The sequence below is a fragment of the Spea bombifrons genome, chromosome 1, assembly GCF_027358695.1.
Source record: "Spea bombifrons isolate aSpeBom1 chromosome 1, aSpeBom1.2.pri, whole genome shotgun sequence".
Lineage (NCBI taxonomy): Eukaryota > Metazoa > Chordata > Amphibia > Anura > Pelobatidae > Spea > Spea bombifrons.
Window position 1 is genome coordinate 156,990,475 of NC_071087.1, and position 18,983 is coordinate 157,009,457.

The 18,983-nt window shown below is 40.7% G+C and overlaps 1 protein-coding gene across 2 annotated transcripts in view; it reads right to left on the reverse strand.

Annotated features, from left to right (window-relative positions):
• Positions 1–3,487: 3,487 nt before the first annotated feature.
• Positions 3,488–18,983, reverse strand: part of RAB27B (RAB27B, member RAS oncogene family) — a 77,936-nt gene continuing 62,440 nt past the window's right edge. For both annotated transcript variants that reach the window (XM_053448211.1, XM_053448210.1), the window contains 5 exons: positions 9,980–10,151; positions 8,530–8,615; positions 7,718–7,821; positions 5,693–5,816; positions 3,488–5,240 (listed from right to left, as the gene is read on the reverse strand). In XM_053448211.1, the coding sequence (XP_053304186.1) occupies positions 5,051–5,240; positions 5,693–5,816; positions 7,718–7,821; positions 8,530–8,615; positions 9,980–10,132 (657 nt within the window). In that variant the 5' untranslated portion in view covers positions 10,133–10,151 and the 3' untranslated portion in view covers positions 3,488–5,050. The remainder of the gene's footprint in view (positions 5,241–5,692; positions 5,817–7,717; positions 7,822–8,529; positions 8,616–9,979; positions 10,152–18,983) is intronic.

The window sequence follows — 18,983 nt, forward strand, 5'->3', positions numbered from 1 at the left end:
AAAAAATATTTTGAGAGGGTTTTTTTTCTATTGTATTTGACGTAGTCTTTACTAACCACACTCACTCTCTTACCCTGTGTTGCCGGAGCGTGTTTTTGCACGTGGGCCGCACTACATGTCGGGGGGGGGGGGGTAATGTAAAGTTGCATGGCCTGATTGGGGCCGTCCCTGTTTCACGAATCCGTACTGCCCTGTACCCAGCCTACCCTGCCTATGGGTTTTGTTATAGGCGTTATTAGGCCATACAGGAGTAGTGGTCATTCATTAGTCCTCCTGGTGTCTCCGTAGCTTGTGTCGGCCATTTCAAAAGTAAAGCTAACGAAATGATTCAGAACCACGGAATAGCCGTGCGGGAAATACAAGATCACCTTTTACAAAGGGGTGGATCTGCGTGTCCTCGGCCGCGATCAGACGATATTGGATTACAGTTTGTGTGAGTAAGATGTGTAGGTCAGCAGCACGGGGTAAAGGGAGACTGCCAACCATGCCTCTTACTGAATAAGTGTGATGGGCGACCTCAGTAGTGATGGGGACAACGGTTGTCTAGTAATGAACGTTGGTTGTAAGACTACTGCCTAATAAAATGTGCCGTTTCAAGCATTTTGTTTTTTCTCAGCCCAATAAATGTTTACATTGACTCCTTGCATGGTTTTAAATGCAAAACATTCAGTGTCCTGGCCATGCTATAGTATATACAATACACAATCACAAAAAAAACAGAATTTTTAAAAAAAATACAATACAATATAATTGTTAATAGGTATTCTTGGCCAATTGCGCTTCTGCCCCTTTAGGATGCGCTTAGCATAGGAATGAGCGCACATCAGACCCGTTCTGCCCATCTAGTCTGCCTGTTTTTCCTGATGTGAAGACTCAAACAACCGAAAACAGATTTTGGTATCATCTGAGATACAGAAGCCGTATACATGTTCCCACTTCTGATGGTAGGCTGATCCATTTATCTACTACCCTCTTAGTAAATTTAAGCTTTACTTACAACTTTTATCAATGCAGATAATGCATGACTTTAGAGTTCATGGTTATCTTGAATATGAGATAAGACCCAGAACCAAGCCAAATCTGAAGATTAAATTATATATATATATACATTAGATGTTTATACTTGTTGAAAATAACCTTTCCGGCAGCGAGGATCCAGTCGGTGTAATTCCGGAGCCTATCTGCTGCTTGAGCGGCATTATCAGTAAGTGCGAGGCCCAAGTGGCCACAGGGCACTATTCTGGTCGGCCAGATGGCCGGTCTGGACCGGGCCAAATGGTTCTTATCTGCAGTCAAGTTCCATGTTTCTATTTGGCAGCAGGAAAGAAGCTCATGGTTTCGACGATCGCCCCTTTCTTCTCGTGTCACTTTGTTACACACGTTATTTAACCTGCAGGTAAATGACTTTAATAAATGCATCGGGCAGGGCGACCGATTACCACGATGCGTCCCGATAATCACATCTCTGTATGATCGACAAAAAATCGGCACCCTCCGGTTAAGCCACGATTTATGGCGGAATTAACACTGTAACTGCTGAGACGGAGCAATGTATCAAATCTAAATGGATCCGTATGAATATTTATAAAAGCGCATTGAATGGAAGATGAGCTTTATTATGAATTCATGAGCCTGTGAATTATTTACTCTTAATATGCGTATAACTTACGGAGAAATACACATTCACTGCTGCCGCTTCTGTGCGGTTTTTAAGGCCGAGATGCTATTTTGCACGCTGTATATTATGACCGCTATAACATCTTTTAATTGTATTTTTATTTGTTTACTTCTTTGCTTTTGTATTTGGATAAACAGCGTTCAGGATCCGCTTGCTCGGGGCATCTCCTGTTGTACAGCGCCGCGGAATACGATGGCGCCATATAAAACAAATAATGACGATCATTCCTGTCGCACCAACCTGTAGTAACCATCAGTCAGTGGCTTTGCGATGGTCATGGGTGTCTGAGACCCCCTTTGTGCATGCCAGGGTGGGCTAATCATGCTTACAACTGCTCTAATACCACAAGCCTTGGTCCCGTCTTACATTCATTATAGCCTAATGCCATTCCCCCATTGTACGAAACTCTTACCACATCTACTGGAAGTCCTTTCCCTGAAGAAACACTGTGTTGCATAATTCAATTATAACTCATCTTAAGGGTTCCGCTTTGGGAGCCGGTCGACTACGTAGAAATAGCTTACAAATTACACAAGAAATGGGTCTCTTTGAAACAAAATCCGTAAGACCCGACGCACAAAGTCTTATTTCTCATTATTATTCACAATTGGCCTAAATTGCTTGTTAGCTGCTTATTAAGATCCAATTATTCCAACAGCCTGTCCGACGCACACCCTTCAGCCTCATTTGATAGATAACGGATCTGCTCGAGGCGGTGCGTTGCGTTAATGGCAGGGAAGAAATAAAAGGCAAGACAATAATAACGTATAAAGGGTTCCATGACACTTATAGTCTAGTGGAGGCTAACTTCATCATCAAGTGCATGAAAATACTATAGAGGGGGAGATACTCAGACAACAATGTAACGCAAAATGTTAAAATAAGTGCTGCTCGGCTCCAGGGGGCGCTGAGGAGCCGGCAGCTTGCAGTCTTCACGTGGTAGAGGGAATGGGGGGGCAGTGTAAGTATGTGTGTGTGCGCGGTGTACATCTACAAGATCCATAAAGAAAGGGAGATTATTCTAATTTAGGCTTGCACATTTATACTACACCCCTTCTATGTTGCCCTCGGCCATCTTATTCACTCAAGAATATTAGAAATAATTAGCGCTACGGAATACGATGGCGCTATATACAACAATACATAATATTAACAAGTAATATCTGTTGGTTGCAAGTTATCTTTCAAGCGCAGACAGCTGCTATTGGGAATCAGTCTGAGGAAGACGCCCAACATTCACGTTTTAAGGAGGTTCGTCCTTCACCTAGCGTGCATTTATTATTAGCCTTGAGGGAGTCTCTGAACACCATCAGCCCCGGAGCGTTCCTCTACTGAGACTTGAATCAGAAGAGCCGAGACTAAAATTCTCAAAGCTTTTAATCTAGGCAAGCAGTAGAAAGTTACCGGTCGTCTGCCTTAAACGGCTATTCAGTAAAATGTTGCAACAATTTGTGTTTCTCGTATTGAAATACTGCAGAAGAGCGTGGACTCCAGGTCTTAGCTGCTTAGTAAATGAAAAGCCAACATACGCAGTCCTTTGTTATAACGCTTTTATAGAGACAAAATGATAGAATATTTAAAGAGAACGATTCTTAAATATTGGAAACATTTAAGCTTACATTCCAACAAACCTGTAAAGATACGATTCCTGGAGTGCGGGGCAGAGGCGTCGCACATTAATCAGGTTTCGGTCATCAGGGATGCTTTTTAAGCACTACTTTTGCACAGGGCTCTACTTTAAAAACCACTAAAAATGAAGCCCGTAAGGAGGAACGCAGTAGGAAAATAAAATCAACATACCAGCGCACATGAATCTCAAATGCAGTTATTTTATTAGCACCCAAGAATTTATAGGACAAGACCAGAAAACTATGGAGATTAGGCAGGCAAGATGTCAAATTATCTTCCTTAAATACATTTTCGGGATGGGGGGGTTTAGGCCGGGAAAACATACTATGAACTCAGCGACAAAACTTGAATGTACTTTTTTTTTTACTCAAAACACTAAATTTCCCCATGCTACCTTTCTGGTTACCGTAATATTGGTAAATACCAGCCAAGGCTGTGGTACGCAGGCAATTATGGGTCAGTTATCGCGGGGTCTTTGGCTGGCGGAGTCCATTGAGCTAATCGGGGCTGTCAAACTCCTGGCCTCGAACAGACCAGAATTTAGGCAAATAATTTATTTGAACACACGTGATTTCATCAGTTCCAACCGTTTCGATTAAGCTGGACTGGCCTGGTTCTGGCCCTTAAGGCGAGTCTGAGCTTCAGTTCACAAATGGCGTGCTTAAGACTGCTTGCTATCCCTGGTGGCAGAGATCCTGTGGGGTTATTCTGTACTCAGTGCTTCCATGCTACACCATTATTTGGCCACTGATGTGTAGTATGGGGGTCTTCTTATAGGACCACCTTATTGTTTTGAGTTGTGGTCCTTGTTACCGACCACGGTTCTGCTCGTCATTAGAATTGCCAATTATCATGTCTTACACACCCTGCTCCCCAGAATCCAACATGTAGTTAAAAAAGACCTCCTCTCATTACGGATTCCACTCTTACCATTTGCGGAAGGCATACAATATAAGATTTTATTCTTTTTTTTGCGTGTCCGTAAGTTTTTTTTTCCTGGGGACACTCCCAGATACAAGGTTATCCTTCATGTGGGACAATAAGAAAGGCACACGTTTGTGTACTTAAAATATCTAATAGACTTCCATGAAAGTGCAACCAAATTATTATACGTCTGAAGGCCAGGAGCGGGTAAACACTACGTTTCCAATGGTGGGAAATCCATCGATCTCATGGGCAATACAATCATGGTAAGCATTTTACATAAAAACACACATTTTAGAACCATTCACAAACGTTTGGTCGACAGCTACATTTCTTAACGGTAGGTCTTTCGTGAAATGTAAACAGCGAGATGTAGATTAAATACAATATATGGAGACATGAAAAAGAAAACGTGCGAAGCGCCTGCTTTCTGTCCGTGCTCGGAATGGAAACTGCAACGACTTTTTATACGAAACCCGACCTAGAAACTACAGATGATCCAGAATAAAATATATATCTTTTTTTTTTTAAAACAACAATCACTACCATTTGTTTCTCTAACAAAAGTTTCATATTTTAGTTTTTTCATTCCTGCTGCGTATAAATATATATGTGTAACACTTTTTTCACGAGAGATGTTGCCATACACCAGCTTTGTAACAATGGGATCCGGAAAGGGGTTTATGAGATAGTGTGTTATTTTTTTTTTTTTTTAATGAAAATAATAATGGCCGTGGAGCACGATCCACCCAGAGACCACCATCGGCCATCACATACTTCAGTTGAATTATAGTCTATGTATATATATATTCTCTTTTCTTAACAGGCACACTTCTTTGATTCTGCTTTTCCTTCATCTAATTTTCCGGAATTTCCTCCGTTAACGGCGTCTGGTACTTGGGTCTTGTCCACGCACTGCTCCATTCTCTTCATGATCAAGTCTAGAAGTACGTTCACGGATTTCTCCACATTCTGTCCGGTGGCCGCGCTGGTTTCAAAATACGGAATTCTGGTACAGAGGAGAACAATCCGTTAATCCTTCCGGCTTCGTGCATTCACTGGTGGATTGCGGAAGCCGTCACTAGATGCTGGGGTTTTACGGACTAAGGAAGGGTTAACCATGCATTGTTATGGGTTCATTCAGGTTGGGCGGGCTCGCTTAAAACATTTAAATGAAAGTTTACATTGTTTCATAGTAAGAAAAAGAAAATCAAAACTATAAAATTAAAAATAGAAAAAATATTACAGAAAGCAGTTGGATGCGACAGCTCTGAATTCTTATTAAACTCATTTTAATGGATTAACCATTTAAACTATAATGAAACTTAATCCCCGCGGCCCTCTGTGTTCTCTACGTAGCGTTTCACTTGCCGGATTCTCTCACATAGGGATCCTGATGCAAAACTTTTCCCGACCCGTACCCGACTGCCGCTGCTTATTGAGTTTCGTTGAATCACTCACCCGTATTTGTCTGCGAGCTCCTTCGCTTGCCTTTCATTAACCTCTCTCTGGTCTGACAAGTCTGCCTTGTTGCCAATTAATACGATGTCCGGATTCTCACAATACGCATTGGCTTGAAGCTGGCCTGTAATACAAAAAAAAAAAATCAGGAAAACAGTGAAGAAAAAAAAAAACCTGGGAAATGATTATTTCCAGTTAACCAAATGGTGTTAAAATATTAGCCGTAATAAATAAATTATACGCGGGTCTAATGTGCACTCTGTCACCTGGGTACCGGAGAACATGGACAAAGATCACAGTTCTATGTCTATCCATGCATTAAAATAAATGTGCAGCGCATCAAGAATAAAAGGCATGCCAAACATGCGCAGACCGGCTCACACGTCATTTATAAGCACTGCTGTCCAATACTGGCTCTGAGCTTATGATCATCATTGCTTGTACCATGTCAGACAGGACCATTTATTCTGAGCGTAATCCCAGGTTTGGTGGCGATTTGGCTTTTCTAAGGATTGTTAGATTATTTTCATGTTCTGGATAACCAGATGTCCCTGTTTTCAGTAAAAAGAAACAAACAAACAAAAAAAAACAATTCTCTTGATGGAGACTTCTGTGCAGAGAAGTTACTTGTCCCAGAAATGACAACCGAGTCCCTATCCAGCCTTAATACGGAGTATATTCCAATGTATGGATCTTCGCTATAGGTGACATAGTTAATGCTCCTATACATTTCTGCACCAGCCAATTTCTTTTATTGACATCACTAAAATTAGGGTCGCTCTCCAGAGCTGTATTATGGGAGGTGGAGGGGACCTAGCCAGACGGTGGTGGGAATTGCCCCCAATAAGGGCAGGAAGGTGGGGAGACCAGCACCCCGTAACAGAGATTAAAGCAAGGTCTGGTAATTATAACTGTGACCTCAGGGACAAACCCAGAGAGTCCCAACTTATGTGTATCAGTGCCAGTATATGTGATATAAATAATATACATTTTTATTAACAAAGCCCCCAGATTTCATTAATAAGTCTTCGCTGGTACAGCTTGCCAGGGAGTAGAATATGGATTTGTTTGCTTTTAATATAATAAAGCCCTCTATGAGAATCGCATTGCTCTGTGCTCGAGGCATTCCCTTTGCTGACGGCGGCAGCGTGTTTCAGTCCTAGAAGCAGTATGTACCCGCAGCGCGTGGGCATGTGCTCGGCGCTGTGCATTCATGTGTCGCTATGAGACAATCCCCGACAGCAGGAAGACGTAGCTTTACTGATCCTTAAACAAATGGTGCAGATTGGCCTCTAATAATGTAATCAGAAATTCTACGGATTATTTTTATGGATTAAGACCGAAGTGCATAAAACCTTCTTTAATCGTTGTATCATTTTGGACATTTCATATTTATTAGAATATTATGTGAAAAGGATTACTTGCTACCATGCCACTCAAACTGTATTTTTTAAACATTAATCTAAAACATAACGTATCTTTCTGAAGATTAAGCGCTTACAAGAGGCGCGAGATGTTTAAAAGCCAACGTTTGGGGCAAAAAAGAGGGAAAACTGGGATGTGCTTGAAAATGGGTAGAATGTGATAAAATACGGGTGGAGCATTCCCTGGCATTTAGTGGGAGGGGCTGGGCTACCATGAAGCCCCTCCCCCTTTTATGTCCCATTGTACCCATAAAAATGGAGTTGACGCCTAGATTATGAAGTATTTAGAGCAGGTATCCATCTGGCTGAGGGTAATGGGAGAGGGGGTCATGTCATCTGCAACTCCTAGAGCCGCACATGTGGCTTGTATCTTCGCACTGTACTTATATATATTATATGGCACAATATATTATATTTATTATATGGCACAATATATTATATTTATTATATGGCACAATATATTATATTTATTATATGGCACAATATAATATATTTATTATATGGCACAAGGAGACACAGGGAGGCACAGACTGCTTAAAGCAAAGACAGCGTGATGCTTTACACACCAAAAAAACACCAACGTTTTAAGCGTAACACTTACTCATCCAGTTCCGGACGTTTAAAAAGCTCTGTTGGCTGGTAAGATCAAACATTAATAAGAAGCCCATTGCATCTCTAAAAAATGCTGTTGTGAGACTTCGAAACCTAGAGGAAATACCAAAAAATGTTAATTATGTTAGTAAAATTTAAGATATCATGGCAGGAAGAACACTGCAATTATTATTTATTCATTTATATGGCGCCTTCGTATTCCGCAGCATTGTTCTATGGGTAAACAGGACATAATGAGTAGTGTGTCATATAATGAGACAGACTTAAAGAAAAAAAAGGCTAGGAACTCAGAAGAGCTTACAATCTAGAAGTAGGTGACCAACAGAAAAGAAAAAAAATAAATAAAGAGACTATTTTATAATAAATATATTATTTTCTAGAATGTTTAACTCCTCTGGGTAATTATTGAACAAGCAAACCTGACTACATATTCAATTCATTAATTCATTTATTACTGAAAAGAGCTAAAACTGGTAACTTTGTTACCAAGGCAATTACCAATGGTGGCCACTAGAGGGAGCAATACAATTCAAACTGGGTTTAGCCGTTACTAACCATTGGCCATTATTTCCACAAAAAAAAAGCTAATTCTACTACGTCGCTAACCGCCTCCTATCAAGTATTTCCCTGTTGCTCTGCGGGTCATTTGAGACACGCTGGTTAATTGAAATAATAATACATAAAAAGTTTGTTAGGAAACAAATACTTTTCTCCAGTGTTTGAGCCTGGAGCATCTTTGTCCTCAGATGTTTACTTTGTGAGAAGCTGAACGTATAGACAAGAAGGCAGAAAATGAGTTACCGTTCCTGGCCGGCTGTGTCCCAAAGTTGCAAATGTACTTTGAAGGTCTTCCCTTGTGTGCCCCCGGACCCAGCGCTGCCATACACCTGAAGGAGAACAATGGGGATATCAGTGCATATTATAAAGTCAAAAGACAGTAACAGATACTCGCTGACATCATAAACTCATGCTAACGCCATACACTAATACACACACACTCTAACACTGACACCACTCACACCATTTCCGCAACACTCTTCAGTTTTAGAGGATACTCTAAATGTAACGCTGGACTATTGGCTATAGAAGTCTTGGTTCGTTGAAATACTAACATTATTTATGGGTGAAGTAGAGAGTTGCCTCTGCTTATGTAGGGCTAGAACAAAAATTAATATTGCCAGGCTCTTGCTACATAGTTTCAACAATTACCAAAACACGGAATGGGTGTAGTCTGTAAGGATTACGTCTCTTTTTGGGTTCTTTTAGTGCCTAATAGTTTTTGATGGCTCAACTAGTTAAAGGAACAGAGAATGGGATTGGGGATACAGATCTGTATGGATATAACAGCAAATATCACAAAAAATACTCCTTAAATAAAGTATTAAGGTTCATCCAAACAACATATACTGCATTTCACATTAAAGCTCTGGAAAGAGTGCAGTCTGCGAGGCGCTGAAATCCTTAACTGTTTCAAATTGCATTTAGATCTCATTATATCCGAAATAGTGAATAATGAAACCCGGTTAGGCTGTCTGACTTGGAAATGATAAAAGAACAGAATTTGTTTACCGAGCAATCGAAGACTCCTAAATTACATCACAAACTCTTTGCCGCAAACGAAAGTTTGTGCGTTCTCCAAAATTCCTGCAGGCGCCTTCTAATTTATTTAAAAGGCAGCATTGGAAGCTGATAAACACTCATCCTATGGGTCTGCTGTCGGAATCCGCGCCTTCCAAATGTCTGACTTCTTAATATTATAAAACATTTGCTTCGCTCCTCCATTCCTGGTTATGAGATGTTAAGTAAGATGCTACAGAAAATAAAGGGATTGAAGCTTTGAGTCTTTCCCCATTTTAGTTTGGGAAGATAAATAAGTGTTAGAATGCTTGCATATTACATTATTGCTTAGAAACCGATTCTATTTTTGACATCGGGTGACACACCAGACATAAGTCGTTCCTAGATAAATGACTGCGTCAAGCCATGGTTTGAGTGGCAGGTTAAACCTTCTGGATGCTTCTACTTCTTGGATTGAGAGCTGGAGATGATTCTTGCCAATTCTTAAGCAAAGATTTGTGAGGAAGGCGTTACAGAGTCGCTTAATACCGCTGGTGTTTAACCCCTTAAGGACAATGGGTTGTCCTTAAATCCATTGAAACCAACGCATTGTGAGCGGGCTGTCATTAAGGGGTTAATAAAGTGATTTATATTTCAGCGCACATTCCCTTGTTACGCGAAGGATCATACTCACCACTCTTTTTTCCCTAAAATCTATGCCGACTGTTGTGATGAATTTAGGGTTGAACTTGTTGTCGGTGTATCTATAAAGAAAGGTGGTCTTTCCTACGCCAGAATCTCCGAGGGCCAGGAGCTTAATCAGATAGTCATAGTCCCCATCAGTCATAGTGCTGATCGTGGTGAACCTGTGGAGGAGCACATGGGGGGGGGGAATCGATTAGTTAATTACCCTCAGGGCTGGCAAACAAAGGCGTTATTGGTCGGCACTACGACCCATACTGTAAAGCCGATCGCTGCATTACATTTCTAATCAACAGGAAATCTAAAAACAAAGACGGTAATTTCACAATTACTAATAATTGAAAGCAAAAGCAGTTTTCATTCGACAAAGCTAACAAAAAAATAAATAAATCATAAAATCTAAAATTAAAAATACTTTAATTAATGACAGGGAGCCAATTACTCAGTTGATATTCTCCTGGCTGCCAACAGTCCTTAATTTACTAGGATGATCTGGGCGCCGTGGGGTTTTTTTTTTCATGCGACATCACAACGCCACTAAAACAACCCACGTGGTACATGAAACGCACTAAAGCATTAAACGTGAAAAGTTATATATCTGGAATACATATTTACTGGAAATATATAATTTTATGTATATAATAAATCGATATTTAGTATCACTCTTACACATAGACATGCACACATATACTATAACGTCGCAGCAAATGTATATCATAGGGCGATCGCACCAATTTTAACTATTCCACTGAATAGAGCAAAAACACGCGGATATCACGACTCCGGAACTCTGAACTTCCTTCATCGCGTGGGACTCGCTTCACGCGCCGAGCACTTACTCCGGGGACATCTAAAGTCAAGTACCCATAATGTAAGGCGATACTTGTTTTTTTATTACATTTTTTATTAATATTTGGCTCCCCTCTGCTATTTGCACATCTCTCCTGCCGACATCTGAACATCTGCTTGACACGCTCCGAACCTCAAGGTTTTCCTGGAAATACATATACCGAGCGCCGATATCTTTAAGCCTGGATCACAGGGTTCATTAAAACGTGATATAAATAAATATTGTGTGTTCTTACAGATAAGAGAATTTATTTGTGCGCACCCACGCTCCTTATAGCTTTATTTCTAATGGTGTATTTGAAGGGTAAACCACTTTATATAACAAGAGCGCCTATATTCACAACATTTACACAATTTTAACAAGACCCCTATATATTTTTGTATATTATCCCAATACTGTAGGGTGGCCCTGAGTTCATAAAGCAACTTTTGAAATGTGTGTGTGTGAGATTATGTATACATTTGCACACTGGAGAAAGTATTAGTTATAACGGGTCCTTATTGCAGTCCGAAATATGCGATTATTGAATTATGTTACTACACAGCCATGCAGAATGAAAAATAATCTCTCTTCATGTTAGTTTTAAGTTAGCTCCCAGGAACCTTATAACTTATACAGATCGCAGGCGTGACGCGTTCACAGATCGTGTTAAAAGAAACGAACGGGAAGTGACGCCATAAATCAGGAGGCTCCATGTCGGACAAAATGCCATTAAAGGAGTAGAATTAACTATTATTCAAATATATCCTGCAGCAAAGCAAATGTTTACTAGGAGATATGACTGCAAGTTCTTTGGTTTTATTCTGCTCTTACATCGCATTTCCCTATTCCGAACAAGCCGGGATTATATTAATAAAGCCAAATAAAGAAAGCAGGGTTTTCTCTCAGGTGCCCAGACTCGCGCTGCATATTCAATATTGAACATGCATTGACCTTTACGGAGGAAAAGTTATATTTATCTCACATGAGGCAATCCCCTTTTTTTTCCTTTCTTTTATTTATTTTTTTTTATTATCTTACTGGCCCTTGCACCAGCTGCTTGACATTGAGCCACATATATACATACATTATATATATATATATGCATGAAAATTACCTTAATATTGAACTATGCATTATGCAGGGCCAGCTCAGCCCTTCCTGATCGGGTTGGCCCCTTGAAAACTCTCCTTACTCCCACTTGAATAAAATGGGTTACTTTTACCTTTCAGCCTTTGGAAGTTCTTGAAAAATAAAATGTTTTAATAAATTAGAAGTTCCTGATTAAAACTTGATTTAGGGCAACACGGGCTTTAATACAACACAACGGGGCAAAAGTAAATGCTGGCAATGAATGTATTCAAGATGAATGGTGTTACTATTGAGGTAATAACGGTGGACTGGTCCTGTTTTTGTAATTGGAGAATTTGATCTGCTACTGGCAAGTTACCATGGTAACGAATTCTGCACAAACCTTTTTTTTTTAATAAAAATGAAAGTAGTTCAAAATGAAACATGCTTATGTTTATTATTTTCACTTTACACAAACAACTATGGTTGTCAAGGTAAAGAGAATTCTAGCTGTAATACCACTCCAAGCCAGCCGGGGGCCCTGTAGAGCTCACAAACCCATTATGACTGGCCCAGCTCTATTTTCATGCATATTAGAATCCTTCTTCCTGATTAATCCACGATTAGTGCCACATTCTTTTGATCTTACAATTCTGATTAAACTCCGCCCCCAACTGCCTCTACTGAAAGCATGGAGCATACAACAGTATGCTTCTCGCACACGCTCCTTTGAATTCACATTCTACTCAATCGCTGAGCTTCCATGGATATTAATGGGAGTACGAGTAGCCAATCATATGTATGCTATGTGAACACATTGTTTTCTTGCATCAATGTGATTGGCGGCTGCTCAGTGACTTCAATGCAAGCTTTAATGAGCTTGTCCGAGATGTAACTACTACGTTACTAAGAGGTCTACAATGGGCGGTCCCTAACCCATTGAAAACAATGCATTTTGAGCCTGTACATATACGGGCTTTGCCATCAAGGGGTTAATAACAGTAACATACCTTTTTTACATAGTAAATATTATAGGCCTCTCTTCGCTACATACATAGTTACCAGTGCTGGTTTTATGAGATTTTAATGGCCTTAAGCACCATTCTTCCTTTTTTGATGGTATGTGGGTGTGTAGGAAGAAATGACCTAAGAAATGCAGAAAACTATAACAAAGTACAGGAGCTACGTCCACAAGCATTCGAGTCAGCAGAGCAAGTAAATCTGGTCTAAGAACTCGAATAACCTGATCGAGAACAATAGGAAGTGTCCGATGACACGAGTAAGAGTGAATTCTGACTTAAGAAAGCGGTAACAAGAACTGCTCTCATCTATTACAGTAAATCGTTTATCAGATGATATATATATATATATATATATATATATATATATATATATATATATATATATATATCTGTCTATATGCCTCAGGTTCTGTTCCCCCTGCAAAACAAATCAACTTACCTCCATGAGGTTTTACCCCGCTGTCAGGGTAACGGGCAGATTTCTACAGCCCTCTATATTCTAGTAATATGGTAATTTAAATTGGAAAAAGAAACACATGCATCAAGTTAAGCCTCGCTGATGATCCAGAAGAAAGCCAAAACTCTATAATATTAAGGCGGGTTCTAACTGTGCCTCAAAACAGAGAAAAGTCCTTGTTGACCCAAAACTGGCCTCTGATATCTCACCGGATCAACAATCTTTACTGCTCTTACTGTAACGAACCCTCATCGCTGCTTTAGGTGAATTTTCCTTCTTAAAGTCTGAATGGATGACCTGTTCTATGATACAGTCCTATAATTAAACAGCTTAACAGAGAGTGGTTTGTACTCTGATTTGGTTATTTGAGTATCTCAACTGGTCCTTTTTTGCCCCTGGCATCACAATTGAAATCCCTGCTTGAATACAGGTTACTATTCAAAATACTGTTTCCCCTTGACAAGTCATGGTTGTCACTGTTCAATCACCTCAACATGATCGTTTGTGAAGGGCTAGGTGGAAGCTTCTGTGGTCAGATATCCAGCCAGCTAGGAAATCTCCAATTACCTTCACAGGATGGCAAACCCTACTCTTTTTAGTTCTGGAATAGGAACAGGGTGGGTGAAAACATTTGCCAGGATTCTAAAGATCGTGCAAAAAAAAAAAAATCCCTCCCGAATTTTGGGAGATACAAGCGTTTTCAGAAAGTGAATAGAGTTAGTAAATTTATATCTGAAACTTGCACGCTATCTCGGCAGGAGTTGGTATATCCGCACTTCACTATATACCGCTCTATACCAACATCCCATATACCGGTATATCCCCAAAATGAGTAGAAATGACACTGGAGTGTGATGGCAACCTCTACACTAAGCCAGGAAAGGCTGAGGATGCATAGGTATCCAATTCAGGGGGTACAACAGCACTTTAAAAGTTAAATACGATACAAATGGGTAATATGTCTACTATTGCAATAAAGGTGGGGGGTGAAAAACGAATCAAATGAATACTATTAATCAGCTATTATATAAAACTTCATGCAATAGAAATAAAAATGAAGACGATTCACTTTCTCATCTTCCCTTTTCAACACGGTGTGTGTCCGAGAGGTTTGCAGAGAATTATACACACATTTCTTGCGCATGCTTATTCATCGCATTAAGGGAACAACTTAGTTTGCTGATGAATAAAAAGCCAACGTATAGCCAGAGGCACTCTATGCTCAGGGGTCATTTCGGGATTCCTTGGAATTATCCCGTTTTGCCCCAACTCTGACCTAATTCCAGACATTCCAAATTAAAGTGTGCAGTCGTGTCCGGGATGAGCCATGATCCCTAGGCGTGGAAGTTAATTAGGGATCCTTATCTTTGCATATTTTTTCTGCAGCGACTATTATACCGTCTATGGCCAACGAAGCCCCCAAATTGACCTTGGGGTTCACTAAAGCTGGGGTTTACAGAAGGGTTCCTATTTTAACTATTTCATGATTTTACTATACATTATAAAGGGCCGGCCATGGCTGAGACTACCTATTATAATCTCCACTTCAACAGCGTTTCAAAACACTCAGTTATTTAAATATGCAGCACACAGGGCCAGCTCTGCCTTTCTTGCAGGAGAAGTTACTTACCATTGGCCCTTTATAATACATAACGAACTGAGCAAGTTAAGTTCACAATTCACTTATTGCATATAGATGATTACTTTGGTACTTAAATGGTTAATGCTAACTCATGGTAGCTGAAAACGTAGAGAGAAAAGGGAAGAATTAGCAAAAAAATAAATAAACACGTGCCCTACGGTCTTATGCAGACAGACTGGGAATATACTAAATGGGGCCTTATAGAAAGGATCATGTGATTTCTATTCCAGGCAGATACTCTAACTACGTATTATTGGTCACCCCCTTAATAAATAGCTTGGGGCCGTAGCACACAGGCATCAATGAGGGCTTTATTTTGGTTATATGGAGACAAATAAATACCATGAGAGGAAGGTCTTGGGCATCAGCTATAAGCAAAAACACAGCGGGTCACCCATGGGTTATACAGATGCAGCTTGCATGGAGCATATTTTGGAACCTAGAGACAGAAGCATCCATCACTGACCTGGCGGAACAAGGTTAGACTTAAATCAGCTCCAGTCCTCCAAGGCTACAGACAGGTCAGGAATTGGTATAATTAATATTTCATTATTTCATACCTGAGTTTGTCCTGCGGCCCTCGGGGACAAGAGTTTTGCAGCGCTGCTTAAGATAAATGAGGAATGGATTGAGCAGCACCAGGAGCGCTTGTCTTGTCAAGAGAAAACTCATCGGCATTAAGGATACGTAATTTCTTTCACCAGAAACACAGTTATCGCTTCTAATTGTTGGAACACATGTTTGATTACGAGGTGGTGCGGCCTAATGGCCGTTTGATTGAAATAAGAATACAGATTGATTCAATGGGAAAAGGATCTCTAGATGAGATTTCTCCATCCATTTATTAACCCGTCTTTAACATCAGAACAGATCAAATGCGTTAGTTAGAAAGTGCAGGGCTTTCTCACCCTTTTGCTTTCGGTGCTGGGTGTAGGAACCTCATTAGATGCCTCCTTCCTCTCTAGGACCTTTAATAACGAGGGTCATAGAAACAAATATATTGTGTGGTTCCCTATACAGCGACTTAAGTTCATCGCAGCCCGGCTCGGAAGTCAGTAACTCTACAAAAGCTCACATGGGACTCTCCCGTTCTATCAGACAATCCACACTCGTAATTGTGGTTAGTCGAGGGTTGTTTCCTTGGCAAGACAAAACGAGACATTCCAATCGGTCTTTTAATCTACGTAACAAATAGACTGAAACCAACTTTGTATCAGTAGAAAAGAATCCTCGCAAGCATCCAAAGTTTCACCAGCATATATCTGTTTGTCTAAAGTTAACTATCTGCTTTGTCTGCAGTCCTGATAAAATCGCTCGTGCAAAGTATCTGGCAGGATCAATCTGAAAGCAAAGCACTTTCATGGCAAATGTTTAGGAATAAAAAGAATACATCAGATGAAAAATAGATTTATTTAACGCCATGGCCATTGACAGGACGAGGTTCCAGTAGCACATGGGGTGAGTTATTAGTCTGGAAAGTAGTAAGGGATTCCGCGAGGCTGCTCTGCCAATATATGGGCTGAGATACGGAGATAATGTCACTGAGAAGGGATGTAAAAACAGATCACTGATACCAAAGAATTACCCATCTAAGGGCAATAACATCTCCAGGCTACTGTGTCATGGTTCTGACAAGTGTCACTCCTTGGGACCTACATTTTGAACCTCCTCTGGTGTCCTCCTTTCTTCCCCCGATGCCCCTCTTCACTAGGAGCTCAGAAGGCTTGTTGGGTATAAGGGCATCACAGGGTTCTGCAGCCATAAAACCCCCAGTAATGTCTATAGAAATTACTTTTTAGAAATGTCACCAAGTGTTCATGGTTATATGAGCTCCCTTATTTGCCTGCACCTACCTACAGGTTCCATGTCTCAGATCCCATCAGGACAGGGACTGCTAAGGCTCATGTAGGTCAATCTTGAATGGCACCTAGCAATACTCCCCAGCATTTGAGGCGTCGTTGTTTGGAGTGTGACAAAAATAAAAAAAAAAGGGAGGGACAGAATGTAGGTTCAAAACGGGAAAATTAGAACAGGGAATGGGCACAAGATGGCCACCAACCCAACTTACTCCAAGTGCCACCTTGTAGTGCTAATGTAGGAGCTGCAATGGAGATCAGCGCTACGACAGCAAAGACCTCCGTTGGTCTTACAACTCCCTGGGTCGGTCAGGGAAGATCAAAGCGTCTGGCCAACCGCCTATGTGTGACACTCAGGAGCTATGCCTAGCCAACTATTCTGTATGCTTATTGTTGGCCAACAGTGTCTAATACCCAAAGATTTCTGTAGAAAAGGGAAAAGTGTTTTAGAGTCAGAAAAATGTATTTATGCATGAGATTTAAGTTTACGTTACTGTATAGTTCACATTTTCATTTACAAGCGGTGAACGTCTCTGCAGCAGAAGGGTGTGGAGGCAGAAGCCATGCCAAGCCGCCTAAGGCTTTACTGACTCAGGTGTATTTCATCCCGAAACGTGTAGGAAAATGTCGAGAGCCAACAATGTCTCAGTCTTGATGAACTGCAATTGAAATGTGAACAATGGCAGGATTTCTGAACAATGCCTTGGTAAAATTTATATCGCGCCGATTCATTTTTTATGATGAGGGTGAACTTTTAGGACCTTGTCTTTGATGAATGTTGATGGATCATACCACTAATTAAAAGGTGGTATAAAGACGAACATCTAACTCCCGCAATCTGTTGGATGATCTCTTTTGGTAATGAAATTAAAATATTTGTTTTTTTTTTTTTAGATCCCCCTCCCTGGTTTTTTGCCTGTTATGCCGAGTATTCCTACGTGAAACGCTCTGCAGAGCTGGTACAGAACTCCACTCTCCGTGATTTGGACAATAGGCCTGTTTAGGAGCCTGGGTTCTCCGTTGGTTCAGTGCAGGACCGTGGTGCCAGGGAAGAATGCACTGGGATTGGGTTAACACGTGCATGCGCAGAAACCCAGCGGTGCAGAGAAGCTCTCAGCAGGGAAGTGACCGCAAATATGTACCACAAATCGCTCTCCGGGTCACGAGCATGCGCAATAGTTTGTGGAAGTGTCTGCCAGATAGAAGCAGCCTCAGGAAAAGTAAATAAGTGGCATTTCTAACCAGTCATGTCTCTGTAAGATGAGTAATTACCGTGTTTATGTATACAGCCACAAGAAACCTAGAAAAATAGAGTTTTTCCAGCACATGAGACGTGGGGCGGGTCGGCCAGCGGGAGGTTTTTTTAAGTTTTTTTTTAACAATTTTGGACTGGCATGGAGTCAGGAACGCAGCAGAGTCATATAACAGACGTTTACGCGACCCCAAGGTGAAAGCAAAGCTCCGAGTAGCCAAAGAGAAAGATGCCAGTTAGGTAAAGGGTTTGCAAGAGGGAGAGAAAGAGCGAGTGAGTAGGTAAGGGAGGGATGATTGTATGTTAGAATGAGAATGTATGTGTAAGTGTATTTGAGCATGAATGTGTACGTGTGCTAGCATGAATGTGTACGTGTGCTAGCATGAATGTGTACGTGTAAGTGGTGTAAAAGGAGTGTCTGTTAGCATGAGTGTGGAAGTGTGTGTTAGTGAGCATAAGCAAGTGTTATTTAGTGTTAGTATGTGTATGCGTGTTAAGGGGAGCAAGAGGCAGAAGGGGCAATGTGGCTTTACTTGGCCACAGAGCCAAAAGGTGCCCTCCCCTGGATAAGACCCACTTGGCCCATGTAGTCTGCCTGATTTTACTGCTGTGAAGACTTAAAAATTAATCAGTCGTGGGTCTCGTCTTAGATTCAGGAGCAATTTGCCTACCCCATGCATGTTTAAATTCCCTCACCTTCTACCACATCTTCTGGGAAGCCGTTTCCCTTATCTACAAATACCGAAATCTGAACAAAATACATAAATGTGTTTCCGCTAAAAATAAACCAGAACACAATCATAGAGAAAGGAAATATTTAAGAATAAATGACCTTTCCAGACTTGCTGGCAAAAATGAAAAATATTC